This window comes from Pempheris klunzingeri, chromosome 2 (genome assembly GCF_042242105.1).
Source record: "Pempheris klunzingeri isolate RE-2024b chromosome 2, fPemKlu1.hap1, whole genome shotgun sequence".
In the NCBI taxonomy this organism is placed as follows: domain Eukaryota; kingdom Metazoa; phylum Chordata; class Actinopteri; order Acropomatiformes; family Pempheridae; genus Pempheris; species Pempheris klunzingeri.
In genome coordinates, this window is record NC_092013.1 from 23,374,236 (window position 1) to 23,401,850 (window position 27,615).

Consider the following 27,615-nt stretch of genomic DNA (forward strand, 5'->3'; position numbering starts at 1 on the left):
CCAACCTGAACAGCCTCGAGCAAATCTGGAGGAATGGGGAGGAATCAACAAATCTGATTACTTTTAAGGGGGTTCAATACTTTTCTTAGCTACTGTATGTTAAATGATGTCTGGAAATGGCTGCATCAAACAGGCTAACCTGTTAGCATCTCCTGCAGGCTCTAAAGGCAAAAGGCTGATATTTTTGGACAAGCTGTACACCTAGCATTCATTACTAGTGTCTTCCTCAATGTTTGGTAGGACTGCAACTAATGATTGTCTTCATTATCAGTTATGGTTTGGACCGGAAAACACCAGAAAATGGCCTGAGTGAAATCCTCAGATGATTTCTTTTGTCCAGCCAACAGTCCATAAGTCAATTGTTGTCATTTTTGCTTGAAAAATGATTAATTGATTATCCAACTAGTAGCTGTTGTGAAAAGAGTATTATAAAACTGAAGTTACTCAATCTAACATTGGTTAAATGTACAAAAGTACATTAGAGTATTTCCATTTTCTGTTACTTTCTGCTTCTACTCCACTCCATTTATTTGATAACTGATGTTATCAGTTACACTTCAGATTTTTAAGACAGTGGTACCTGACCTTTTTGGCCTGTGACCACAAGTTGTCCCACCAAAGAGACATTTCCCCTTTAAACTCACATCATTAAATTTAAAGAAATGTCAGAGGCTCTTAGAAGTAAAACTCTTTACTATTAAAAATAATAATAATAAATATATTTGTGTATCAGAACTTTGCTTGTTGTGTTTCCCATTAATCATCTCACAGCAGAGGCGCCTGTTGACCCATTGGAGGTGCCCGCCCCCTAAATTGGGAACCAATTGGACTAAGCTAGCTGACTGTACAATATAAAATTTAAAACTAGCCCTACCACAGCTACAACAGTAAATTGCTGCTCACACTTTGATGCATCAGTATTAAACTAACATTAACAATCTTTTATCATCTAACCACACTGACCTTTGACCTCACAGCTGATGTGGACTTCAGACTTCTCTCTGTCTGTGTTTTTTTAGTTTACGTTCAGCGTTCCCGCACAGCGATCGCTCAAAGAACACCGGCTTCGTTTGGTCGCCGTCTGTTGGCCATGAGGAGCTGCACCAAGGTCTGGGGGTCAGCTTGAAGGTCACTGTCATCAGTGAGCACTTCAGAGAGCCACTCACTTTCACCTGTGATGGTAAGACAATGTGAGGATGTGACTGGAGCTGTGACGGCTCACTACTACTACATGTTTTGAAAGAAAGTTTCAGTAGTAATATGTACTGAATTAAGCTGGAATTTTATAAGAAAAATCAACATATCAGAATAAAGCAGTTATTACAACTTGTTATTAAACAATAAGTTGTTGTTATACAAGAAAGTCATATATGAAAGTCATATTATGAGATGTATGTGTATAATATGAAACAGTTATAAAGCAACATGAAATATATATAAGTATATCTTTATATTTAAATATACATACGCACTCATTTACATTTGATATAATAAGTCAGTTCTTGCCAATGTCTTAAAAGTATACAGTCATAATAAAATATAATATAGTATTACAGTCATAATTTTATTACAAGTCATAATACTATATATGCTATATATCTAATTATGTTTTTACATACTGTATATGAACATACAGTACGTATACAGTATATATTATATTATTGTAATAATGATAATGCTGCAAGAGTTAAGTCATAATTGTATGAATGATGTCTGATCTGTGGTTATAAAGGACTCTGTGTCTCTCTGTGTTTGAGGTTCGTCCACTGTGGACCTGCTGATCTATCAGACTCTGTGTTACGCTCAGGATGATCTGGATCACCTGGACGTGGAACACTACCTGCTGAAGGTCTGCGGACACGACGAGTTCCTCAGCAAGTAAGAACCTCAATCCTCCCACAGTGTCTGAGCCGAGTCTGATTTAAACCCCAGGAAGCTTCACATTTCTGCGTTCGTATCTGTGACGCAGAGCAGTAAACTCTGCTCTGATGGAAAACCCCTTGGCATTTGTGGCGGGACTGTTTTTAATTTTTTCACTAGAACGGCAAATTTTCACCATCTTTTCTGTAAACAGCTTGTTTCACTACCTTAAGTCTGTTTAATGGTTCGGTTCCTCTCTGTAGAGCTGCTGTGGAACAGATCACACCACCGCTAAGATGTACAGCCTTCTACATTCATAATGAAAAATTAAAGGTGTGTCTTGACCTAAAAACTGATAATAAGTAAATGAATAATAAGGTTACATAAACACACTACAGATAAGTCGCAGTTCCTCTCGGACACATTTTGAATTTGATAACCTAATAATTAGCTTTACAAAACAAAAATACGATGAAGTTCAATAGTCGAGTTTAATCATTGTAGCAGAGGGTTTCTGTTCAGTTACAGTACAGAAAACCTTAATTGTTGTAGTTTGGCAGCTGATTTGAATGTTCACCAACTCAGCAGTTGGAGCTGGAGCTGCAGCTGTTGCTGCGACACAGCTCATGGAGTCATAACTCAGTCAGTCATGACAAATCCACGTAGAAATCATAGACGGGAGATGTTCCATATAACTGCAAAACTTCCCTGAGAATCATCATGTTTTTAAGTTTGCTTCAGTATCAAAGTGATCTGGAGACAATTGTCTGTACATACTTGGGTTCATTGCAAACAGGAACTGGTAATAGCTAGCTCAGCATATTTTTTAGTAGTGCCAGGTAGCTAAAATACAGAGCTCAATTTGTATCCCACAGCTTACTTACTGAATACATTATTATATTCCCTGTTTTCATCCCCCAGAGCATTGTGGGAACATTATTTCCAAAACCTTAGAGAGTGATTATCCCCAGACAAAAGTAAGAATATGAATATTGTCATGTTTAACAATCAGAACATTTTATGGCATTACTGAGACGCACAGTGTCTGATCACCATAGTTCTATTTGACAGTTTGGACATTTGCACCTGAGACGCAGATGTGACCCTGTTTATTATCTTGATTGAAGAGTAAAGATTTCCCCTGCCTTTTCATGAAACCAGTCTGCTGAACCAATTCCAGGAAACAGTACAATAATAAAATAACAGTAACACTAATCTGTGGTCTGTGGTTCAGAGTCTGAGTCCCATAATAACAGAGTGCAGCTCAGCTGTGGCTGCTGCCTAACCAGCAACACTAATGTTCGCACACCAGACAGACCACAACACACTCACATATATAGCAGCAGCTCTGCTCTAGGGATGATACTTCTAACACATTTCTGCAGCTGGTGTCTTGTTTTTGTGGTGTGTGCACAAGTGTGTGTCCTGCCATTGGAAGTGTGTTTCAGTCTGATAAGCTGTTACTGTGAGAGGACTTCCTGCAGTGAAACAATAACTGAATAACCCTTTATTACATCTGTCTGTCTGTCCTTTAGAATAAGATCGAATAATGAATCATATTTTTTTTTACCATGAAATGAATTACATTTTGATGTTTTGTCAACTTTTTTTGTGTCTTACAGCACACAATTAATTTTGCAGCTCTTTTTCTTAGCGATCAGAGTCCTGTCAGCACAATGACATAATGGGAGTTATACACAGCACTTAACATTCATATCAAACAAATAACACGGACAAACGGTATCGCATGGAAGCCACACAAATTATGGCTTTTTTAAGTGTAGTGTCAGAGTAATCCAAGTGGCTGTTGTGTGGTTCGATGGTTACAGTGTGAACAGAAAGCGTTCGCAGCTATTTGTTCTGTTTTGCTCGTGTGTATATATAAAGTTGTTTATTTGTTAGAATGAAAAGCTGTCAGTCAGTGGTTGTCTACTCTTTCTCCAGCAGTAACCTTCAATCATGTGTTGTGGGGGAGTGACTTTAGTGGAAAGCCTGAAGGGAAGGGGAGGGATACTTGCGGTTGGATACTTTCAAAATCTAGCTACACTTGCTAGTTTCAATATATGCTAGTTTCCAGTGTGCAGACTCTGCCTTTGATGGAGTTCTGACCCGTATTTCTCCACTAACAACCCGCTCTATTTTGTTTATATGAAGGCGTGGATCAAATATATTTCCTTATCACATCAACCCTTTAACCTTCAGCTCAACCATATGGTAGAGCACATTATGACTCACTATATCTTATTGAAAACATGTTTTACTTACGACATCTCAACCGTTTGGTAGAGGCCAATATTTCAAAAAAGGTGGGGTCTGTTCATAAAAAAACATAGATTTTTGTAATTGGTGCCCCAAGGAAATAGAATTCATAAAGAATACATTTTTCCATCACTTTTTCCTTGGTGCGGACCTTAAAGGGTTAACACAGGTTCATGGATAAAATGTTATTTTGTTGGCACCTAATAAACATATAGGTATGAGAATTGTAATGTGGAATGAAGCATATTAAATAATTTTTAACAACTTCCTTATGACATAAAGACATATAGACAGTATCTTTGCAGCCATAATAGCCATGGTCTATCTCTTGTTTAAGGAATATCATTATTTTCTGATACATCACCACTGTCAGCCAACATATTGTCCAATACTGTTTTCAGTGTCACTCTTAGCATCACTTGTTGTGTATAAGAACCATGACACTGACTCTACTCGTCTGTCTGCCTGCCCGTCTGTCTCTCTGTCAGCTCTCAGACTCTGGCCGGTCTGGAGTTTGTGCAACAGTGTCTGAAGTTCGACTGGGATGTCCGACTATTTCTCACCAAGAGATCTGCCATCAACACAGAGCTGGCCCGCATGGTCCGAACACACACACACACACACACACACACACACACACACACACACACACACACACACACACACACACACACACACACACACACACACACACACACACACACACACACACACACACACACACACACACACAGGCACACACACTCCTGCCTTAGATACCTTTAATCCTTCCTTCATGATGTCAACCTTCGCAAGCAGCAGAAAATGGACGATGAGTTTTGAAGGAGGAACACATCACTTGTGGCGGCTTGGTGTCACGCAAGAGTAAATACAGCTGAACGCAAACAGGAAGCTTGAATAAACACTCACATGCTAACCTCATCCATTCAAACACAACAAATCCACGAAAACCACAAAATATGCGGTTTGTCTTCCAAACAATAACGATACATATGTTTTCTGCTGTGCCACCTCTGTGGCTGAGGTTTGATCAGGTTTATACACAAAAACTGCACTCAATTAAGGTATCATGTACTGTATACAAAAAAGTGTTTATAAAACACTGTAATGTAGTTGTAAGCAGATAGAAGTGATAGAAGTGTGGACACTCATAAGTAAAGGCTGCTGTATAACGATAATGATAAACTACAAAGTGTTTTACCTGGGTACATTAAGATAAAACAATTTTATAAAAAATGACATAAAGTCAGGCCAGTAAAAGTAGAGAATGAAATGAATTCAGTACCCAACAATAGAATACGATGCATATTAAATCGAAATAAAACAAACAGGTAGTGAAATAAACATTTTTTAAAGAAGTAATGTCACTGATTAGATAATCATTAAAATCAGCTCTAAAACTTAGCGGTAGTCGGTGATGAGAAGCTAAAACAGGGCTGATATGATTTTGTATTCTAGCATTTATTAAAAGCAAAGCCGCAGATTTTTGCACCAGCTGAGGGCAAGAGAATCTTTGGCTCTAGACCCTGAATCAAATGAATTATGATAATCTCACTGAGACGATGTGAGAGCATGCATGACCTTCTCGAGATCAGGCTGAGAGAGAAAAGAGCTGATTAAACAACACTCGCGTCAAATGAAAGGTCACGCTTAGGTTTCTGTCTGCAGGTTTGATCATTGCAGACGAGCAGCCAAGATACGTCTGTAGGGAGGGGATGGACTTTGGATGACCAAGTACAATCATCGGCATAAAAAGATAACGAATGACAAAAAAGTATCAATATAGAATATGTCTTCAGAGGAGAAGTTCTAATTTTTTCTGATGAATAATGTACATTATACACACTTATTAATGTCCTTGTCTGCTTACAGCTACATTACAGTCAGTTATAAACCAGTTGTTAAATGTTGTACAGCTTATCTAAACGGAGGCTCCAATAGAGGGTGTCACAGACTATAAAGCCATTTTAGACTGATTGGTGCTATTGGGCTATATGAATAAAATTGACTTGACTATTAATCCTAAATATAGGGACTTGTTTTATGTTAGCTCAGATGAATGTTAGATGAAGATGATGGTTTGAATTTGAGTTCTTTTCTCCATGTTAACAGGAAACAGACACAAGTCTCTGGCACTACAGCGATGATATTATCATGGGTTAGTTTTACAGGCACTGAGGAGGCTCTGTGCTCTTGGCCACCCATGCTCTGTAGAGAGTGACACCCCCATCAATAGCATCAGAGAATCAGTTCAGTAGACTGGTTTTCATCATTAGATGTGAGATTTGCTGATTTTCTGACCAGACCCAGAGTCTTGTCAGGACAGAAAGTGGATTATTAAAGGTGTAAATCAGTCAGAGAGAAATGCAGATTAGTAAACACGACTGTTTGTTTTACTTTTTAATAACAGAAAGAAGATGATGAGACGTTGTCCACCATGAACCACAGCATCCTGCTGCAGGAGCGTCCAATCAAACAGACCGTCACCAGGTGACTTAGGGCGGATGCTTATCCTTGCTCCTATGTTTTTTTTTTCCGAGCTTCTTCACTTCATATTTTCCTCTCTGTGTTTGCGTGTGATCAGGGAGGCTCTGACTCTGCTGCTGGATACTTTTCACAATGAAGCCGAGTCCTTCGTTTTGTCAGAGGTAACCCACACAAGTTTGTACATCTCTACCTTTGAGGACCCTCAGTGACATAATGAAGCCCCTAAACCTAATGTTGTTACTACATGGCTAACCGCAATAGTGTTTTTTACTAATATCGTTAAAAAGGAACGTTTTGGAGTTAAACAGAGGTTGTTTACTGTATTCTTTGCTTATGTACATTTACAGTCGTATGCTTTTAATAGTGTTACTTTACACTAATGTCCTAGCTCTCTGAATAAGTCTGCTCAAAGACAGAAGGACCAGAACACCCACACAGTTATATATAACATATAACATATTCAAATTGTTTCTGTGGCCTAAATCAGACTCCTCATTCTCTCCCGTGTGTCTGTGAAGGTGGAGCTGCCGCTGCACGTGGAGCGTCTCGTCCAATCGGTGAAGGCGCTCTGCAGCTCGCTGGCCGCCGTGGAGACGCCTGATGTGACCGCAGCCCTCAACCAGCTCCCGGCATGCCCCTGTCGTCTGCAGCCCAAAGTCCTCAAGGTGAAGATGGCGGCAGCGTCCAGAAAATATCACACCGAGTTCAATATTTCCAATAAGCCAAGAAATTCACATGTTGGTGACTTGCCAGGTTGAGAGTCAGTGATGTTGATGTCTCAGTTCGTTCACTCTGATCATGTCCTCTTCTTCCTGGTTTCCACTCTGTCTGTCCTCCCAGGATGCTTCAGTGCTGGCTGTCAGAGAGAACAGAGGTACGCACCAACAGCGAACACAACTGTGTGGCTGTGCTTTGATCAAATTGGATTGACAACAGAAGCAAACAAGACAAGAGTCTTTATAGAGAGAAAAGATCAATAGGGCATTTAAAGCAGGACAATGTGTGAATACTGGGTCTAAAGTGAAAATAAAACTGTTCAGTTTAAGGAGGTGGGTTTAATGCTTGTTTCATGACACAGTTCAGTCCTGACACATGCTCCTGTGCGATCTTCTTGTTTCACAGAGAAAGTGGTGGAGAAGTTGACGGCGGCCATCTTGGATCTGGTGGAGCTGTACTGCAGCACGTTCAACGCCAACTTCCACACGACGCCGCAGAGTCACTGCTGCACGGCGCCTGTGCAGGAGGCCGGCCTCGTCACCAACGTGCTCTCCTTCAACGTGCACGCCGCTCACCGCATCCCCATCACCTGGGCCGCCAGGTACAAGGAAAAAACACTCACACCACACACCACTCACCCTAACAACCCCGATTCTGTCAGTGTGAGGAGCTGCCAGCGCCCCCTACAGGCTGCAGTGTGCATTACAGTCACAGAGTGAACAAACAGTTTGATGATTCAGCTGATCTCAGACAAGCACAGTGTGTGTGTTTGGATCCTGAAACAAAAGCAGCTCAGACTGAGAGCTGCTTCCTGCTGCCCCTCCCCCAGTGACACACACACACACACACACACACACACACACACACACATACACACACACACACACACACACACACACACACACGTCCCTGCCTCTCTCTCTCTCTCTCTCTCTCTCTCTGTCTCTCTGCTGGGACAAAGGGCTGACTGCCTGGGAACCAGACCTGACCTTTGACCTCTTAGAGGAGGCAGGACTGGCTGCTTTGCCTGACACCTGGCTGTCAGCATCACAAACCATCTGTGTGTGTGTGTGTGTGTGTGTGTGTGTTCACGTGAAAAGTGGTAGTTGAGTACAGTTTTGACGTTTCTCCTTTCTTCCCTGAGAGAAATATTGTACTTTTTACTTCACTGCATTTATTTAAGGGCTTTACTTACTTTGCAGATGAAGATTTTAAATAAGAAACATATGTTAAGCTCATAAAATCCAACACATTGTCATATAGTGGTTCCTGACCTTTTTATGTTGTGACCACGAGCTGTTAGCAGTTCTTCCAAAGAGACATTTCCCATTTAACATCAGTTTGGCCTCATGGGAGTAAATTGTGAACAATGTTTGATAGATTTTGGCCGAACAATGTGACAAAAAAAAATGTAAAACGTTGTCCTGCGACTGTAGCACCGCCTGCAGGCTGTTACTGTAGACTGTGTGATGTTAAAAATCAGCGTGAAGTGTTTCTGGACTCAACACTCAACTTAAAAAGCCTCTGAAAGACTTAAAAACGAAACTCTGCCAGTTTATAAATACTTTTCATTTGACTCACGGTCTCTTCTTCCAGCTCTATCAGCTTCCTCTGCAGCATCTGTGTCTTCCCTTCCCCCTTTTTTAATCTGAGCTCAGTGCTGGGCTGCATTAAGAGAGGAGTTAAACAACAGACTGTAGAGAAAACAAAGCGAGGTCTCGTGTCGTGTTGTATGTAGCGAACATTGCTAATTAAAGCAGTGCTGCTGTTCGTAATTCAGAGAGAAAGAATGAACACCCTCCCACAGAGCAGCTGCTGATAATATTCGGTGCAATATGATGAGCCATGCAGATCCTGATCCATTTAGTTTATGGTTGACAGCAAGAACAGTCACAGTCAATACATAAAGAAACATGCTTTATTCTATCAGGGTGTTTAAATTCACCATCCCTACATTTGCTAAACCCAAAGTACAGCTGAGGCTATTGGGAATGTCTTTAATTTTGCCAGTATTCGGACGTATTAAAATGTTGAAAAGTCAGAGGATCACCAAAGTTATTCCAGTCCATCCTCAGGGGAACATGAATGTGTGACCCACTTTTCAACATAATCCATCCTGGTAGATTTGAAGTGTTTCAGTCTGGATCAAAGTGAATGCCACTGCAATGCTATTAGCAGCCTGGCTAACACACAAAACACATTCATGGCCCCTAGATTATCCTCTGACCTTTCATCCAGCTGTTGTGTATACTTATCTATATGCTGATACTTAAAAATAGCCAATAGTCCGTGTGGAGTCCAAGATATGTTAAATATGTGTTAGTTGCGTCTCAGGTTTTGTTGGAAGTGAAATACTGACCTATCCTCTCTCACTGTTTTTTTTTTTATATTTGTTACTCTGTGTTGAACATTTATTTGTTGACAGCATCATGACATCATGTCCCTGTCCTGCTCTCTGATTGGTCAGTTACGAGGGTTTCTTCCTGTCCTGCTCTCTGACCCATGGAGGAGTGGAGCTCTGCGCACCGCAGCACACCAGCAAACAGTCGGTCAGCAAATACCTGTTCCACCTGGTGGTGTGGGACCAGAGGTACGTAACCTCACCCACTCCTCACCCTCTGACCTGCAGTAAGGTTGAAACAGGTCAAATACATACATATGTTACATTGTTATACAGGTTGGTACACGTAAATGGTAAATGGACTGTACATGCATGGCGCTTTTCTTGTCTTTTCGACCACTCAAAACGTTTTCTCTCTCTGTGTGTGCAGGGTCTGTTTCCCGGTACAGATCAACCAGCTACCCAGAGAGTCTCTGCTGACGGTGACGCTGTACGCCAGCTCTCTGCCGCCCCCCGGAGGAGCCGAGGAGAAGGGGAAGCAGCGGCGCAGCATCGAAGCGCTCGGTTGGGTCACCATGCCGCTCTTCAACTTCAGGCAGTGAGTCACGTGACGCTCTGACACGGGAAGTCACTGATCCCAGCCGAGAAGTAGTCTGCCGCGTAACCCAAGTTGTTTTCACACCCTGCTTTTTGTACAAACTAAACAAACATGCTATAACATGTTCATCAGTGAGCGTTAGATACGCTGGTAGGTGGAGCTGTTTCTGTTTCCAGTCTTCATGCTAAGCTAAGCTAACCAGCGTAGAGGCGGGAGTGATCTGAGCATCTTACTCTGAGAGAAAAAGAAGAAGAGGGTTTCGCTGAATGTTAAATTATTCCTTTTCACAACAAAGCAGCAGATTTTTACTGCTTTAACATTTTTATTCATATTTTAAACATGATTCCATTATTGCTGTGCGTTCCCTCGAAGTATTTAGTTTTACAGTTGTCGACCAAAAAATCTCTAAATAACCAGCTTAGTGACTTTGCATCAGACCTGAGGTCAGTTTCACTGCTTACACACCATATATCAAACAGCAGCACTGTCATGTTTCATGATTACACATAAGTGTGAGTGCTGCACGACTCTTGCATGTCACAGGTAAAATGTTTGTTGTGATCATTGAAATCTATCAGAATGAACAAGGAGAGGAAGGAGCCTGTAATCCTGCAGCATTGTCATTTTTTATTTTTTTTTCCCCACTCTTGTCATGCGTCAGAGATCCGGTTTCAGTTACACGCTCTCCATTATCACTCCAACAGGTTCCAACTGAGCCTTTATGGTGCCATTTCCTCCACAGGAGCAGTTCACCTCCTTCCTGCTGAGAACACCAGCAGGAACTATGTGTGTGACTGATAGGAGCATATATGTGTGTGTGCTGACTGTTGACCTGTGTGTGTCTCTACAGCGTCCTGACATGTGGCAGGAAACTACTGGGCCTGTGGCCCTCGACTCCGGGGAGGAGTGGAAACGCCCGGACGAGCTCGCCGAACTTCAGCCAACCGGACAGTGTGATACTGCAGGTGAGACAGAAGAGCACATCCAGACAACTGCAGTCCAGATGACCTAAAGTGTTACCGCTCTGCTCTGCTCTGCTCTGCTCTGCCTGTTTTATCAGGAGGCTTTGGGGCTGATTTCAGACAAATATCCCAGCAATGATGGCAGAATATTTAGTGACTCTGTTATCGTGTTACTAAATTAAGTTTTGATCATTTTTCCACCAGAGAAAGTAACAATTTTGTTACCAAATCACACTCTATGTGCAGAAGAGTTGAATGATTTAAGACTAGCTGTGAGCTGTGATCATTGTGTATAATTAGATAATACAGGTTGTCTCACAAAGCTACAGACGGTCATGAACTAAGTGGAGCTCAGACATCCAGTTTGATAATCAGCTTCAGCACAGATGGAACAGAAAACTGAAAGTTTATTATGCAGTGTATAGCCCCTTTCAAGAGAAGATATCACAATGTACTGCCTGTCTTTTATGTACTTATTTGTAAATTGTCTCGAGTTGCTTCTCAAAGATGTCCACAGATCTGAAATCCAAAGGGAGAGACTAAGGAGCCTTAGTTAGCTTGCTCGAGTGTAAAAGTCTACAAAAGAGAATAATTAAAATTCTAAAATCATTTATGTTGAAACATTTACAATTAAAAGATTACACACACAGGGAGGTTGTATGTAGGTCAGTACGACACACACATAGATTTCTGGTGCTTTGTTTCAGTTCAGTGAACTGACTCAGGATCTGTGTGTTTTTGCCTGATTAACAACCTCATTAAAGTTCAGGTTAGAATACACACACACACACACACACACACACACACACACACACACACACACACACACACACACACACCCACGTTCAAAGCTTCACTGATTCACAGTGTTAAAGGTACAGTCACTTTTCCACATGCAGTTCAGTTTCTGGTCGTTTGTTTATTCAGCGTCTTCTGTTGCTTTGAAGGGGATCCAGGAAGATTTAAGAGAGATGAAAAAAATCTGTTCCGAGAGAAGAGACGGATAGATATATTTTTTCCAAATTTTCTTTTCTCTTGTATCCTCCAAATGAAACAGTCTGAGAAGGAAACCCACTCTCTTGCTCACCTCCTGTCTGTCTGTCTGTCTGTCTGTCTCAGGTGGACTTTCCCACCTCGTCGTTCGAAGTTCGGTTCAGTACCCCTCCTCCAGCAGACTTCTGTCCTCAGTACGACTTCTCCAGACTGGACACCATCAGTCAGATCCAGCTGCAGGATGTCCTGCACAAGAAGGCTGTCTTCTGGTCAGAGACACACCAACACACACACACACACACACACACACACACACACACACACACACACACACAGTGACACTTATTCGATGCAAGAAAATAGCTCATCAGGAACACAGTCTCCTCAGAAGTACCATTTTTAGTGTGCTGCTGTTCTTCTTGAAGCTGCAGCGTGTGTGTGTGTGCAGGCTGACGGTGGAGGACAAGCGTCTGCTGTGGGAGAAGAGGGCCTTCTGTCAGTCAGAGAGTGCAGCTCTGCCTCTGGTTCTGGCCAGCGCCCCCTGCTGGCAATGGGCTTGTCTGCCTGACATCTACGCCCTGCTGAAGCAGTGGGCCTGCCTGGGTCACCTGGACGCCCTGGGACTCCTCCATGCCTCGTACGTCTCCACCCACATGTCCGTCTGAGGGACTGAGCGCCTAAGTACCGTCATGACGGTAACCTGAGTGACATCATCATGTGTCTTTCAGGTTCCCAGACCAGGAGCTGAGGAGGACAGCTGTTCAGTGGATGGACTCCATTTCAGACCCAGAGCTGCTGGACTTCCTGCCTCAGCTCGTCCAGGTAAAATAATGGGAGAGGCTCTTATTTTGTCAGCTGCAGAGAGAACCAGGCTTTTATTTTCTGTTTGTATTGGATCATGTGTGTGGAGTCCATCCTTTTTTTTTTAATCTTCTCCTGTATTGTTTTGCTGGTGATACAAACTTTATTGAATTATTCTATTGAATTATCTCGAGAAGTTCAGTATAACGAACATTTCCAGTCGTGTCACACTCCGGATAACAGAAAAACACCAAAACTGAAACCCCTCCTGTGTTGTTTGCTTTCAGTACTCTAATTGCAGGTGGGAGTGTCTGTAACACTTCCCAAAGTGTAAAGGTTTAAAGTATAGTGATATTCTACAATAATAAGAGTTTTATTTAACCCATGTTAAATAAAGTTAGTTGTTTTGGTTTTATTTAAGTAAAAGTACTAATACCACACTCTTGTAGTACAAGTAAAATACCTGCATTGAAAATGTTACTTAAGCATAATCAGGGAAATGTACTTAAGTATTAAAAGTAAACGTCCTCACTGCAGAAAAATGTCCCCTGTTGGTGCAGCTAGTCAGGTTGAATTTTCGGGAGATGTTGTGGGTAGCGATCATGTCAAGGTCTGCTGCTCATAATCCGAACCCCACGCTTCATTTTCCAGTGTGTATTTGTGTATTTTTCTATGGTTTCTGAGGTGTGTAAGTGCAGTCAACCCGGATTGAAAGTTCCATGTAGCTGCTTTAAGTACAGTACATAAGTAACTATAGTTGGTTACATTCCACCACTGCCGTTATTATCATCTTACCTATTTATAACTAGTATGTTTGTCCATGTCTAAAACTATGGGAACAGCTCTGTTCTCATACTGAAGTGTATTTTTAGTACTTTTACTTAAGTAAAAGATCTGAATATTTATTTCTTTCATTTTGGAGGTCTTTATAGTTTAAGCTCCAGATCTTTTTAGCTCTTTTTCCCTACATTAATAATGTCTTTATGCACTAATTAATTCCAATCACCTCTAATTTTCAAATGTCAAATTGCCATATTGACAGTTGTCAATAGTCATAGTTTTAATGTGAAACATGCATGCAGGAAGTGTTAGCAGTGATTGAAAAAACAGCAGAGTGGAGCTGACTGGAGTTTAAATCAGTGAGAGAGAACTGTGTTGTCGTTACCCAGAGAAAGTGTGCCCAGCAGAGTGGTGACTATGACACAACTCTGAATTTCGACATCGTGGTAAAGGCACGGACAGGGCTTTTAGTTGGTTCATTGATTCGTTTGAAATTCTATTTAATTAGGGCAAATCAAATCTTGGGCTGTACGAATAGAAAGTGACTTACTCCCTTCACAGAACTAACCCTGATCAAGTGTAAAATGTCTCTCTGTGTGTCTCTGTCTCAGGCTCTGAAGTACGAGTGCTACCTGGACAGCTCTTTGGTTCGCTTCCTCCTGCGGAGAGCCATGGGGGATGTTCGCATCGCTCACTACCTCTTCTGGTCAGCAGCAGTCTGGTTTACTAATCGCACAGATACATGAGCAGATAGAGGACATGAGTGCTGACAGATAGAATTACTGCCAGTGTGGTTTGGTTTATTACAAATCCAGTTTGTGCCACTAAAGGATTCATACATTTCCTACAGTTTACATTTTGTAAATCAGCAACGCTTGGTGACATTACTAACTTGAGACAGACAAATCAGGAGAGTTGAGTTTCTCTCTCGGTTCTTCATTTTCTAATGCACATTAGTTTCACTGCACTGGTAGGAAACTGCAGTGTATGTAGAAGGTGTGTTGCTGAAGTAAAGGTCCCATTCAGACTTCTCATTTGAGAGAAGAGGCATTCGAGACAGATTAAATGTTTGTTCAAATCACCTCTGGCGAAGGAAATAACATCTACAGATTTGGTCCACTGCATCCTTTGATATAAACTGATAAAGTCACACTGAGATGAGCTAGTTTCCCTTTTCTCTGATCCCATCTGATGGAGCCCAGGAAACAAAGACTGGTTGGGATCAGATTTGTGAGTCAGATATATGTGACTGAGTGTAAATAAGAATAACATAAACACTGACCAGTGCTCCAGGTTTAACCCAGACTGTTTCCGTCTCTCAGGCTGCTGAAGGACAACCTGCAGGACAGTCAGTTCAGCGCTCGGTATCAGCACCTTCTGGCCGCTCTGCTCTGCTGCGTCGGTCGAGGTCTCCGTGAGGAGTTCGACCGTCAGTGCTGGCTCGTCTCTGTCCTCGCCAAGGTGGCTCACAAAGTCCGAGACGGCACACCGTCCAGCAGACAGGTCAGGGGGACAGGCTAACGCTGTGGTTATTTCCAATTATAGAATTATGTTGTAATTATACCACTGCCCTGTTTAGTACATGAAAAGGTAATAAATAAATAGGCATTTGAATATTTGACATAAGTCATGAACTGTTCTGTGATTTTTTATGAATTTATTAATATTGCATTTTTTTTTTTCACTTTTAAATGGAGCAACAATCCTGTAACAGTCCAACAGAGGGCAGCAGGCCCTCACCTACCAGAGAGATCACAATGATCTACATGTCAAAGATGTCCGCCAGTTAACCAGTTCATTGTATTAATAATGGTGTGTGCGTCTGTGTGTGTGTGTTTCTATTACAGTGTGTCCTGAGGGAGGGTCTGGAGGAGATGAAGCAGTTCTTCTCAGTGAACAGCAGCTGCAGACTTCCTTTGAACCCGGCGCTGCTCGTCAAAGGAATCAACATCCAGGTATTTAAGGAGATGCACACACACACACACACACACACACACACATTCCCGTATTCCCTAGCCCCTCATCTTAACCATCACAACTAGATGCCTGACCCTAGTTTTAACCCTCAAATGGCCCTTTAAAGTTGTGAGGACCAGGCAGAATGTCCTCACAACCATGGTGCAAAAACAACATTTGTTCTCAAATTAGTTCCGAAACCAAGATGGCGATGGCCAAAATGCCTGTGACCTCACAGTGGCTCCATCCATCTATTTTCTACAGTTTATGTTCATGGCGTTAGAGATACTTACCTCTTTTCATCCTCTGTAGAGCAGGACGTTTCATTCCGATCTGACCAGTACCGTGTCTGACTTTAACGAATACTGAGTCACAAATATTGTGTCTGGTTATCTTTAAGGCATCATGTTCAGTTCTCCTTGGAAATACAGTGAAATATTTCTTCTTCTCTGTCTTTTATAGTCGTGTTCCTTCTTTAACTCCAACGCTGTTCCTCTCAAACTGTCCTTCCATAACCTCGACCCTCTGGGAGACAACATCAACGTCATCTTCAAGGTAAAACATTTCTCCTGTTTTTGTCTGTTGTTCTCATCTCCGGAGTTGAATTCATTCTGTTCATTCTGTTGGTTTAAGCAGATTAAATTCAAGCTGAATTCGTGTGTTTCTGTAACTTGAACTGTGACACGGGCTGACGTCTCTGTTTCTGTCCAGTCAGGAGACGACCTGCGGCAGGATATGCTTACTCTGCAGGTGATCCGGATCATGAACAAGATCTGGATCCAAGAGGGCCTGGACATGAGGATGGTGATCTTCAAATGTTTCTCCACCGGCAGAGGACGAGGTGAGGACACAGCGGATGTTTACCACGGACAAACATCTCCACACTCTCTCATATCTATCACTCCCTTCACTAGTGGTGAATTACAGCTGTGTGGCTTAATAGAGAAATCCAGTCCGGTGCATTTGGAATATTCATTTGGACATCAAAACCCATGGCAACAGTCGAAGCATTTGGGACACCATATAGGACAGGTGTATTCCACAGGAGGACGTGTGTTCTCAATACTGGCAAATGGGAAATGGTGAAATAGATAAATAGATAGATGGATAGAAGCAAAATGTTGCTGAGACAAATATGTGTTTTCAGGTATGGTGGAGATGATTCCTCAAGCTGATACTCTGAGGAAGATCCAGGTGGAACATGGCGTCACCGGGTCCTTTAAAGACCGGCCGCTGGCTGACTGGCTGCAGAAACACAACCCTACAGACGAGCAGTACGACAAGGTACGCACACCTTTACACACACCTGCACACACACTCGTACATACTACAGATCACGCAGCAAATAAGCCCCGAGGGTCAAGTTTTAGTGTCTCTGCTGTTGTCATGCAGCTGGTACTCATATTTAGATTATTGGTCCTGATTCTGATCCTGACCTACATAACGTACCTGTTGTACCTGACCAGCCTGGGACCCTGCAGGAGAAACTCCTCCTCAGTTGGATCAGAATTATAAAATCCTACTAACTCTGTGTTCAGGCGGTGGAGAACTTCATCTACTCGTGTGCCGGCTGCTGCGTGGCGACCTACATCCTGGGAATCTGCGACCGCCACAACGACAATATCATGCTGAAGACCAGCGGTCACATGTTCCACATCGACTTCGGAAAGTTCCTGGGACACGCACAGATGTTTGGAAACATCAAACGGTGAGAGAGAGAGAGAGAGAGAGAGAGATGATGTTGAATCCCGTTGACTCACTAAGCTGCTCCGACACTCCACAGGCACAGCTGGATTCAAGCATAATTTTACATTAATTAGCTTCAGCTCACTGTAGAAAGGTCATGAAGCTCTGTGGTTGGCTGTTTGTTAGTGAAATGGTGGTGCTCGGTGTGTCGTTGTAACCTGTGTGTTCTGTGTGTTCTTGTGCCCCTGCGCCGTGACTGGTGTGTGATGCGGGTCATGTAATGCACGCAGGGACCGCGCGCCCTTTGTCTTCACCTCAGACATGGCGTACGTCATCAACGGAGGAGACAAACCGTCCAGTCGCTTCCACGACTTTGTAGATCTGTGCTGCGAGGCGTACAACCTGATCAGGAAACACACACACCTGTTCCTCAACCTGCTGGGCCTGGTGGGTATAAGGCACACTAATCAACATAGACACACACACACACACACACACACAGGGGAGGTGGACAGAATAACAGAAACACCTTAGAGTACAGTAAGGTAACAGCCCTGCAGTGGATTATCACATGAACACTACAGCGGCTGCAGCTGCTCTGCTAAAACGTCATGTGGTATGCAACTTATTTACTGCTTTTATAACATAATACTAGTCTGCACATAAAAAAAACACATTTTACTTAAGACATACAGCACTGATGGCAGTTTGTTTGGTCCTCGCTGATGTCCTGTTTGACAGTTATAGTTTATTATATTTCTGTTTATCGTTACAGTCATCTACCTTGGTGTGGGCAGCCTTTAGTGCTGTAGCATTTATGTGTGTGTGTGTGTGTGTGTGTGCGCGCACGCAGATGTTGTCCTGTGGGATCCCTGAACTGTCTGACCTGGATGATCTGAAGTACGTCTATGATGCGCTGAGACCTCACGAGTCCGAGGCAGATGCCACCATGTACTTCACAAGGTACACACGCACGAGTTAATTTTAAGTAAATAACTACAATTTAAAAGAAAGAATGAATGAATGGTTTATTTTAGTAGTCTCAAGAATCAGACAATAAAATAATCTCTCAAGTTCTGTAACCCTCCTCTCTCCAACTGTGTCTGTGTGACCTGTTCAGGTTGATCGAGTCCAGTCTGGGCAGCGTCGCCACCAAACTCAACTTCTTCATCCACAATCTGGCTCAGATGAAGTTCGCCTCCACGGAGGATCGCCCCACACTGTCGTTCGCTCCCAGAATTCACACGGCGAAGAGTGACGGCCTCATCAGAAACCTCTACATCTGCCGACATATCCGCACCGCCAACCCCAGCAAAGGATACGTGAGTCTGACTCTGCACTGACACACAGGGCGGGATGTTAAAGGATGATGCATGACAGAAAGCCAACTGGAGGTTGACAGCTGTTACACTCGTGTTTGTGCGTCTTTCTTTTTGAGCGTCAGAACCTGAATACATTTTGTGTGCTCCAATTCAAAGAGCTGTTGGAGGGTAAAGGTTAGGAGGAATAGGAGAGAGAGAGAGGAGGTCCTCGCAGGTATAGAAGTACAGATGTGTGTGTGTGTGTTTTTCAGGCCTTTGTAGTGAAGGTGGAGCGTGAAGGTCAGCAGGAGGTGCAGCTGGTTCAGAGGACGTTTGAGGAGTTTCATGAACTTCACAGCAAACTGAGACTCATCTTCCCCTCATCCAAACTACCCAGGTACACAGTAACACACACATAACCCACTAACCCTAACACACACACACACACACACACACAAACTTGCAGTAAAAACACTAGAAGAAAACACAATGCTGAAGTGAACAGATTTGTATTTCAAGACTCAAGTTTCAGCGTTTAACATCTCTTCTCTCTGTCCCTCCCACAGTTTCCCCAGCCGTTTTGTGATTGGACGGTCCCGTGGCGAGGCGACAGCAGATAGGAGGAAAGACGAGCTGAACGGTTACGTGTGGCACCTGATCCACGCTGCCCCAGAGGTCGCTCAGGTCAGTCACACTCACTGAGGATGATGGCGTGAAGCATTTCTCCTTTGAACAGGTGGACAGAGTCACCTTCAGAACTTACTAACACTGACGGGGTCTGGTTCTTTACTTTCTACTTTTCCTCTGGTGCGCTCAGTGGTGGAAGAAGTACTCAGATCTTTTAATTCAGTAAAATTAGTAATACAACAGTGTAGGAATACTCTGACACTTAAAAGTCCTGCATGCATTCAGAATTTGACTTCAGTAAAAGTGCAAAAGTATTAGCATCAAAACATACATAACGTATGAAAAGTAAAAGTTATTTTAATTATGCAGAATTAGCCACATCAGAAGAGTATTTTTTCTATCGTTGAGGTATCATCACTGATGCATTAATGTCTTCATTACTTTAATGATCCAGCTGGTCCAGATGAAGCTAATGTTAATGTCTTTAATGACTGCTGGGTGACTTCTCCCCAAGGATCAATAAAGTTTTAGCTTAACCTGTAATAATACATCATAAGTTGTTTGTTGATTATATTTTGTATTATTAATCTAAATCTGTAAAGTAACTTAAGATGTAAGATTTATGTAGTGAAGCAAAAAGTACAATATTTCCCTCTGTTGCAGTGGATTAGAAGGATAATGGAAGATGGAATTACCAAAGTACCTCAAAATTGTACTGAAGTACAAATACTTGAGTAAATGCACATAGTTACTTTCCCTGTCTTTCTCTTTTGCCTAATTGTGTCTTCTTTTCCTTGTGTTCTTCGTCCGCCTCACTGACTACTCGATACAGTATGAGTAGTACTGACCGTGTGTACAGGTAGTACACTTGATCTCTGTGTTGCACACTGACAATTGTTCTATGTCAGATTCATCAAACAATGCAGGAACTCTTTAAACAACTTCAAACTTGATGAATGTCGCCCGTTGATAATGAGCTTAACATTTCTGACACTTTGATCATTTGCATAATCAGCGATTAAAGGCTGCCTGTTCTGCTCTGCTTGTGGGAAAGTCACAAAAATGAGTAAAAACCACGAAACCTCCAACGAGCAGACAGAAACGTAACTCTTTCAGCAGAGTCAGTAGTTGTGTTAGAGGCGCTGAACTAATAACAATATTAATAACAGAGACATCAGAGCTGCACTGTGACAGAAATAAAGAGGGCGTTGTGTTTATGTTTCAGCTACTGCACCAGTCAGTCGCAGCAGTGCATCTCATGTTCCTCATGCCTCTGTCAATCTTCATCACTCACTAAGTTTCATTTTTACTCAGCGGGTTCTTAGAAATGTTCTCACTGTGAGGAAACTTATCAGCCTGACCACAACACACACACACACACACACACACACACACACACACACACACACACACTGAGGGTGTGGATCAACTCTGCGGTATCAGGTCCCTCCTGTTTTAGAAACTTGGCGGGACAAAGTACTTTCACTCTCTCTGCTGATTACTTCTCACGCACTCAAACTAAATATTATTTTATGTTATGTTATAATATTCATATGTTTAATACATATTTAAATGTCAGACAGGTTTACATGTGTTTTATGTCCAGTTTTTAGGATCAGAATCAGGTTATTTGTTAATGCGAAAGGAATTTTCCTCGTTGTTTTGGTGCATAATAATAAACACAAAAGAGAAGGGAAAAAGAGTACTGCAGAAGTCAAGAAGCACGAATAGAAAGTACAGAAAGTTACTATGTAACTTGTAAAACACATCTGTTACAAAGAAAACAGCTGTTTTATTGGCTTAATTTGTCAAGACTTCCTACTTGAGTGTGTATTTTATCAGAAGTCATTAACAGCTGATAGAAGCAGGTTTATGACTTCCTGCTTGTCTGACAGCAGATTCATCATCCTGCAAGTCAAGGATGTAAATGGTCTCAAGCTGTTTTTACAAACTTTAAGTGTGGTTATGAGTTATAATCATAAACAACATGTCTGACCTGCATCTGATCAGTGATCATTCAAAGGAATCCTGGTAGTGGAATTATCATTAACTCTTAAATGGACAAGAACGATAAAATACAGTCATTGTTATTTTCTGACCGTTTTGCGAACCTCTATGAATGTAAATAAATAAATGTTATGCATCTTACAGTGTGTGTGTGTGTGTGTGTTCAGGGATGTGTCTCCTGTTGAATCTGTAGATGTGAAAGAAAATCTAAATAATCTAAATTGTGTTACAGTGTGATATCGTCTACACGTTCTTCCACCCACTGCCCCGAGATGAGAGGCCGGGAACTACAACCAGCAAACCAGCAGGTACACACACACACACACACACACACACACACACACACACACACACACACACACACACGCACATGCACACAAGCACACACACACACAAGTTCATTTATAGGGGAAAGTGTACATCAGCTTTGACATTTAACTACGTCAGTGTAATTGTGTCTGTGTTAGCTCAGCAGCTAATATGCACAGAGAAAAATCTGACTAAAGAAATTAAAAGATCAGGCAAAAAGAATAAAAATCAGGACAAAAATTTGGCTTCCAACAATGATTACAAGACAGGAAAAATCAGCTGGGCCACGAAGAACGTTAGGAGTCACCACTCTGATGTGAAAACCAAATCTGTGACAAGCTGACTGTCTGATCTCTATTCTTGGTTTCTGTAGTTTAGCTGCTGCTCTCTGCCAGTTAGTAGACTGCTGCAGTGGACCAGGGGAGTTAAATGGGGGAGAAACATGAGGAGAAGCGTGATACCGACAGAGGTGAAAGGAACGTCTGTATGCAGTTGTTCTTATCAGGAAGTTATTTAGGTTTTTCCAGCAGTGTAGCTGATTAAAGTACTTGGAACACTTTGCATACAGTCAAATGTGAACACACAGACATGCTACTATTATTCACTATATTTTTAGATTCAGTGTGACTTACATTTTCAGAGACTACCCCTACATCTGATCCACTAATAAACATCTATAAAACTGCTCAGGCACAGATGGAAAATGCTCCTTATAACTGCCTAAGAATCATCTTGTTTTCCAGTGATAGTTGTCTGTTGAGCCATGGGTGCACTGCAAATAGGAACTGCTAATAGCTAATTCAGCAGACTTAAAAGGGTGCCAGTTTGACAAAATCTAAACAAATCTAGGTTAAATCAATTGTATCAATCTTATTGTCCTGGAACAATCTCCTCTATCCATTCTTATATAGATATTTATTATGTGTTGGAAGCACGCGGACACAGACAAAAAAAAATCTTAATTGGTCGTTATCTGGATCACGTTTTGGAGATAGGTTTCAAATGAAAGCATGTCTCATGGATTTAGTGTCTCTAAACCCTGTTAAAGTTTAACTGCTCCACCCACATTCTTCAGTTATACACAGTATGTGACAAAGAGCACATACAGACACGCACACAGAGTCAGGGTTCAAAGTCCAGTGTGTTTTTAGGCGTCAGCATCACATCAGTGCGTGTCATTGTTAGTGTAGTGAATACACACACACTCTCACCCTCACCCTCACCCTCACCCTCACCCTCACCCTCACCCTTACCCTCACCCTCACCCTCACCCTGGCATGGCTCCAGACATAAAGCTGCCCACCTCTGAGCCAGGTTCTGTCTGAGGTTTCTTCATTCTAAAGAGGAGTTGTTCCTCACCATTGTCGCCTGCTGCTTGCTCAAACGGGGATTCGAGACTAATGTTGAATTCTTGAATTGTTGGGTCTCTCTTGATTAGTGTCTTTAAGGGTCTTGACTTGCTCTGTGTGAAAAGTGCGTTGAGGTAATGTTTGTTATAAAGTGGCACCTTGTGAATAACAACATGTGTGGCATTTTATAACAGCAGTTTGTCACAGAGACAGGAATGTGGTCAGATGAGCTGTCAGGACATGATGCTCTGTGCTTCAGCATCGACTTCATCAGTGCAGTAAATACTGACTCTAATAATACAGAGCAGTCAGTGGGACACAACTTTGTGTCTGTTTTTACTGAGCAAACTGGAAGCTGATCTGTTAGAGGTCCACAAACAACAGTCCAGTTCAACAAATGACTGATGTGAAGTGTGTCTGAGCTGCTGCGTGTCTGTGTTTTTTAGATTTGTCAAAAGATTTTCGCTGATGTGTGCCTGTGTGTATTGCAGAGATGTCGTGGTCTCCACCTTCAGGGAAAGAGCTCGGCGAGGTGAAACTGTCGATCTCCTACAAGAACGACAAACTCTTCATCATGGTCATGCACATTCGAGGACTGGTCAGTCTGGCTGTGTGTGTGTGTGTGTGTTTGTATCCGTGTATGCGTGCAGGTGTGTTGAGCGTGGTCTGTGACACGTAGAGTAAAGACACCACAGGATTTGTTGTCTGAAACGAGAAAAGTGACAGCAGAGGATGATGACTGGGTTCTCAAAGTGCTCGGTTTAACACCGGCTGGTTATAGTGGAACCCAACTGAAAGTCATGTTTTCTTATTCATGCAGCAGCCCCTGCAGGACGGCACAGACCCAGACCCCTATGTGAAGCTGTACCTCCTCCCAGACCCCCAGAAGACCAGCAAGAGGAAGACCAAGGCAGCACGGCGCACCTGTAACCCCACGTACAACGAGATGGTACCAACTGGACGTCCTGTCTCATTTATGAGCTTGTTGATTTGTTTTCCTATTTCCTCATTTCTTCTTCTTTTCCATGTCATTATCTTCTATTCTCCTGTCCCCTCCCCCTCTCTGACCGTCCAGCTGGTGTATGAGCGCATCCCTCGGGGGGACCTGGACCAGAGGGTCATCCACCTGCGGGTTCTTGGTGACGGGGCTTTCTGGGAGAACACGCTGCTGGGAGAGACCTTCATCCCGCTGAAGAAGCTGGTCCCAGGCCACCACTGGGTGGACTGGCACCAGCTGGGTGCTGCTGGCTCAGACCCCGCCCACTGACAGACAGGGAACAGGAAGCGGAGGATTTAAAGGAAGAGAAGAAGAGAACCAGTTCTCCTCACGAGGACAGAAGAAAAAAGGAAAAGCCTTTCAAAGTAAAAGCCGTATGGCTGATCCTCCCTCTGTGTTTGAGGGAGTTTAGGTTTAGTGTCATGTTTAGGGTTAAAGCTACAGTTTAACTTCACTGACATCATCAGGTTAATGTTATTTTGGAGAGTTTAGATTAGTTTTTCACATACTCAAAAACAGATGTTTTATTGGTAATTTATTGGATCAAAACCAGCGAGAATTCAAGAGGGTTTCATCACAGTGGTTGTGAATGACGCAGATTTGTTTTCATGAACAAACTGCCCAATAAAGTCACTTAGAAGTGAATGAATTAAATTAACTAACTAGTTTTTATCTTAACTTGGGTCTCATATTTAACACAAATGACAACTTTTACACTTTCCAACCACACAACACAGACTGGTGTCAGCCACGAGGGACTTTTTCTAATGAAAACATCGTTTGGAGTCCGACCGTCGGTGGATTCACTCTGATTCACACCTTGATGTTGAAGAGAAGAGTTCCCTGTTCAGACTGTCTGATGTTTCTTCCTCGGTGTGTTTTCAGAGGCTCCTAACAACAAACCTCCATTTCACTTTGAAGTGATTTTTATTTTAGAATGATATTCACTGATTTTGGTTCTGATTTGAGTTCAGTTTGGTTCCTCACTCATAATTTTCTTTTGCATATTTGTTCTACTTTTGGATATTCCTTCCTACACATGTGAATCATTTACATCAGGGAAAGAAGAAAAATGGCTGATGAGTTAAAAATTAAAATGATAATAATAATAATAATAAGAGTTAATATCATATTTTTTCAGTCAGTAAACACACAGGCAGGCTGGGAAATTCACATTTATTATGGACGAAGGTGAAGGAAGTTTTTTTTAGAAAGAAAAGCAGAGAAAGAGAAAAGGACGATGAAGAAAATGCACATTTACTGTTCAGAAGTTGGTTCACGTTTTACACAATTTTCATTATAAATGGTTTTTAACTTTCTTCTGAATATTTTCATCTTTCTGCAGAAACGATGACAAATGAAATCCTGCGTCATATCAGAGAAAACAACCCATTTGTGGCCAGTTGAGTCATTTCAAGCACTTCTCTAGGACGGTAAAAGCTGCATTTAAGAATTCCAGGGACAATTTTTTGCAGCTTTTGTGGCCTAAAAATAATAATTTTGGTCAGCCTGACCCGGCACAAACACACAAGCTCACACTGGGCCTCGGTTGTGGTTTTAGCACAAAAAGGTGTAGAAAAGAAGATTTTTAACTTTGGGAGGCTGCAGGAGGTTTTCTGTACATACAGAGCTTTAGCCTAAATGTTGCTAACAGGAAGTACCTGACGTAGAGTTGGAGTCAAGTGGACCAGAGCGGTCGTCTGGTCGGACTCCGGCTCTTGAGATGTAGCGCTGTATAAACAGGAAGGAAACTGCAGGATATTTTTATAGTGAGGATGTGGATTTGATTTTGTATCTGTGGTGCATGAGAGCTTCTTAAAGTCTGAGTGAGAGAGATCCTGTCAGGAGGAGGAAGTTATTGCTCAGTTTGCCTTTAAGCTCTTCGTGCTCTGATTTCTGTTCAGCTCTTAATAATCTGCTTGGTGTCTTTGTTTCCACATTTCATTCCTTGTTTTTTTTTTTTTAATCTTCTTTATGTCTGTGATTTTGTACTTCATGGGAAAGATTTGTGGCCATTTTAACCTGCCTCTGTGGGTATCTGATAACCCAGGTCGCAGTGAATACTGAAGGGGAGCAGAGTTCATCCTTGCAGGTTGTTTTTGCGCTGTAGACAAGGAAAAAAAACTGAGGAGGTGAACCTGCAGGAACCAAACTCCACTGATCTGCTCTGTTCAACACTCTTTTCCAAATTTAAAACCCGTTCAAAGGCTTAAAGAGAATCTGGATTAACCTCAGATAAAATAAGTTCACTTTTTAATGTATTTCCTGAGATATTTGAGGTTAATTAGTCTTTATTTTTTACCCTAATGCTCTCCTATAGTCCTCTGTAAGACACAGCTGAAGCTCCTCCATTTTTGCTTAAACAGATTCAACAAGCATTGATCTTTGTCCCTGTGAGGAGTGGGGGGGCATCTAGTCGGCGGTTGACAGCTGTGGGCCGGTGTTGCTATGATACATGCTTTTAGCCTCTATGGTGCAGCACTGATTTCATGGCATTATAGCCCTGGATGTTATACAAACACTAATGCACATCTTACCAACAAGCCCAGATGGTGCTGCTTATTCACTGTTACTGTGTTTACACAGAACACACAGCACGTTTTACAGGCAGTGCAATAGTATACAGAGGCAAAGGAAAGTATTGTTCAAACAGTGAACATTCAGAGCAGTGCATTCTAATCAAGACCACACAAAAATCCACCTGATAGTGGATTTATTTAAAAATGAAATCCATCAACTGTTGTTCAAAAATGCAGTTGTTTTTTTTTTTTCAAATGGAATTTGGTGAAACTTTTTAGTAATGAGTCTGAATAACCACCTCATGTATAACGTTGATCTTTTGGAAACGAGTGATGTGCAGTAAAGGTGGTGGGTTTGAGCCCTGAGCCCTGTGACACACTGAGACCACGGGGACAGAATGTAAGTTCAAAGTGAACTGGGTCCTTATGTACTGTACATACTGAAGCGACTGAAAATGTGATTAGGTTTTCCACTGCATTATAGTCTGACCCACCACTCTGATGTAGAGGCTGTTATTAATGTGTAACTTTCATTTTTGAACATGTTTTGTATTATTTGCACTACAAAATAAACTTGAAATGGGAAAAAAAAAAGGTTAAGTTTCTTCTGAAATGCTTCTTTCATTCCTTCTGTCTGTCTTCACTTCATCCCTCCATCTTTTTTCTTTCCTCCATTCTCTGCTTTCTACATCTAAATGTCTTTTTTTTTAAATCTATTTCTCTCCCATCTTCTCTCTCTACCCTTCCTCCTCTATATTCTCCCTGATTTCTTTTGCCTTTCTTTCTAATTCTACTCCTCCTTCATACAGATCCCCCCCTTTTCTCTTCTCTCTGGTCTTGCTTTCTCCTTCCATCCTTCCGCACCTTCTCTCCTTTTTTGCAGGATTTAAATAAACATATTTTAGTTGTTTACTTTCAGTACTTTTAGCTGAGAATACTTCTGTACTTTTACTTTAATTTGCAATGTGATTTTACATTGTACCAGCATTTTTACTTCAGCAAAAGATCTACAGACTGAAATGTGGTTGAAAGCTCTGGAAAAGAGACTCTCACTCCAAATTTATCT

The 27,615-nt window shown here is 42.0% G+C and overlaps 1 protein-coding gene across 1 annotated transcript in view; it reads left to right on the top strand.

Moving 5' to 3' along the window:
• The window catches only part of pik3c2b (phosphatidylinositol-4-phosphate 3-kinase, catalytic subunit type 2 beta), a 38,893-nt gene extending 11,758 nt beyond the window's left edge, over positions 1-27,135 (top strand). The window contains exons 4-33 of the mRNA XM_070839623.1: positions 1,020-1,180; positions 1,758-1,878; positions 4,608-4,719; positions 6,530-6,609; positions 6,704-6,767; positions 7,125-7,271; positions 7,447-7,480; positions 7,729-7,924; positions 9,791-9,913; positions 10,095-10,262; positions 11,113-11,227; positions 12,344-12,486; positions 12,666-12,854; positions 12,946-13,039; positions 14,410-14,504; positions 15,121-15,301; positions 15,646-15,753; positions 16,217-16,309; positions 16,466-16,595; positions 16,902-17,038; positions 17,293-17,462; positions 17,731-17,887; positions 18,294-18,403; positions 18,561-18,762; positions 19,014-19,138; positions 19,308-19,425; positions 21,608-21,683; positions 23,525-23,631; positions 23,854-23,982; positions 24,109-27,135. Of these exons, the coding sequence (XP_070695724.1) occupies positions 1,020-1,180; positions 1,758-1,878; positions 4,608-4,719; positions 6,530-6,609; positions 6,704-6,767; positions 7,125-7,271; positions 7,447-7,480; positions 7,729-7,924; positions 9,791-9,913; positions 10,095-10,262; positions 11,113-11,227; positions 12,344-12,486; positions 12,666-12,854; positions 12,946-13,039; positions 14,410-14,504; positions 15,121-15,301; positions 15,646-15,753; positions 16,217-16,309; positions 16,466-16,595; positions 16,902-17,038; positions 17,293-17,462; positions 17,731-17,887; positions 18,294-18,403; positions 18,561-18,762; positions 19,014-19,138; positions 19,308-19,425; positions 21,608-21,683; positions 23,525-23,631; positions 23,854-23,982; positions 24,109-24,300 (3,877 nt within the window). The 3' untranslated portion in view covers positions 24,301-27,135. The remainder of the gene's footprint in view (positions 1-1,019; positions 1,181-1,757; positions 1,879-4,607; positions 4,720-6,529; positions 6,610-6,703; positions 6,768-7,124; positions 7,272-7,446; positions 7,481-7,728; positions 7,925-9,790; positions 9,914-10,094; positions 10,263-11,112; positions 11,228-12,343; positions 12,487-12,665; positions 12,855-12,945; positions 13,040-14,409; positions 14,505-15,120; positions 15,302-15,645; positions 15,754-16,216; positions 16,310-16,465; positions 16,596-16,901; positions 17,039-17,292; positions 17,463-17,730; positions 17,888-18,293; positions 18,404-18,560; positions 18,763-19,013; positions 19,139-19,307; positions 19,426-21,607; positions 21,684-23,524; positions 23,632-23,853; positions 23,983-24,108) is intronic.
• Positions 27,136-27,615: the final 480 nt, after the last annotated feature.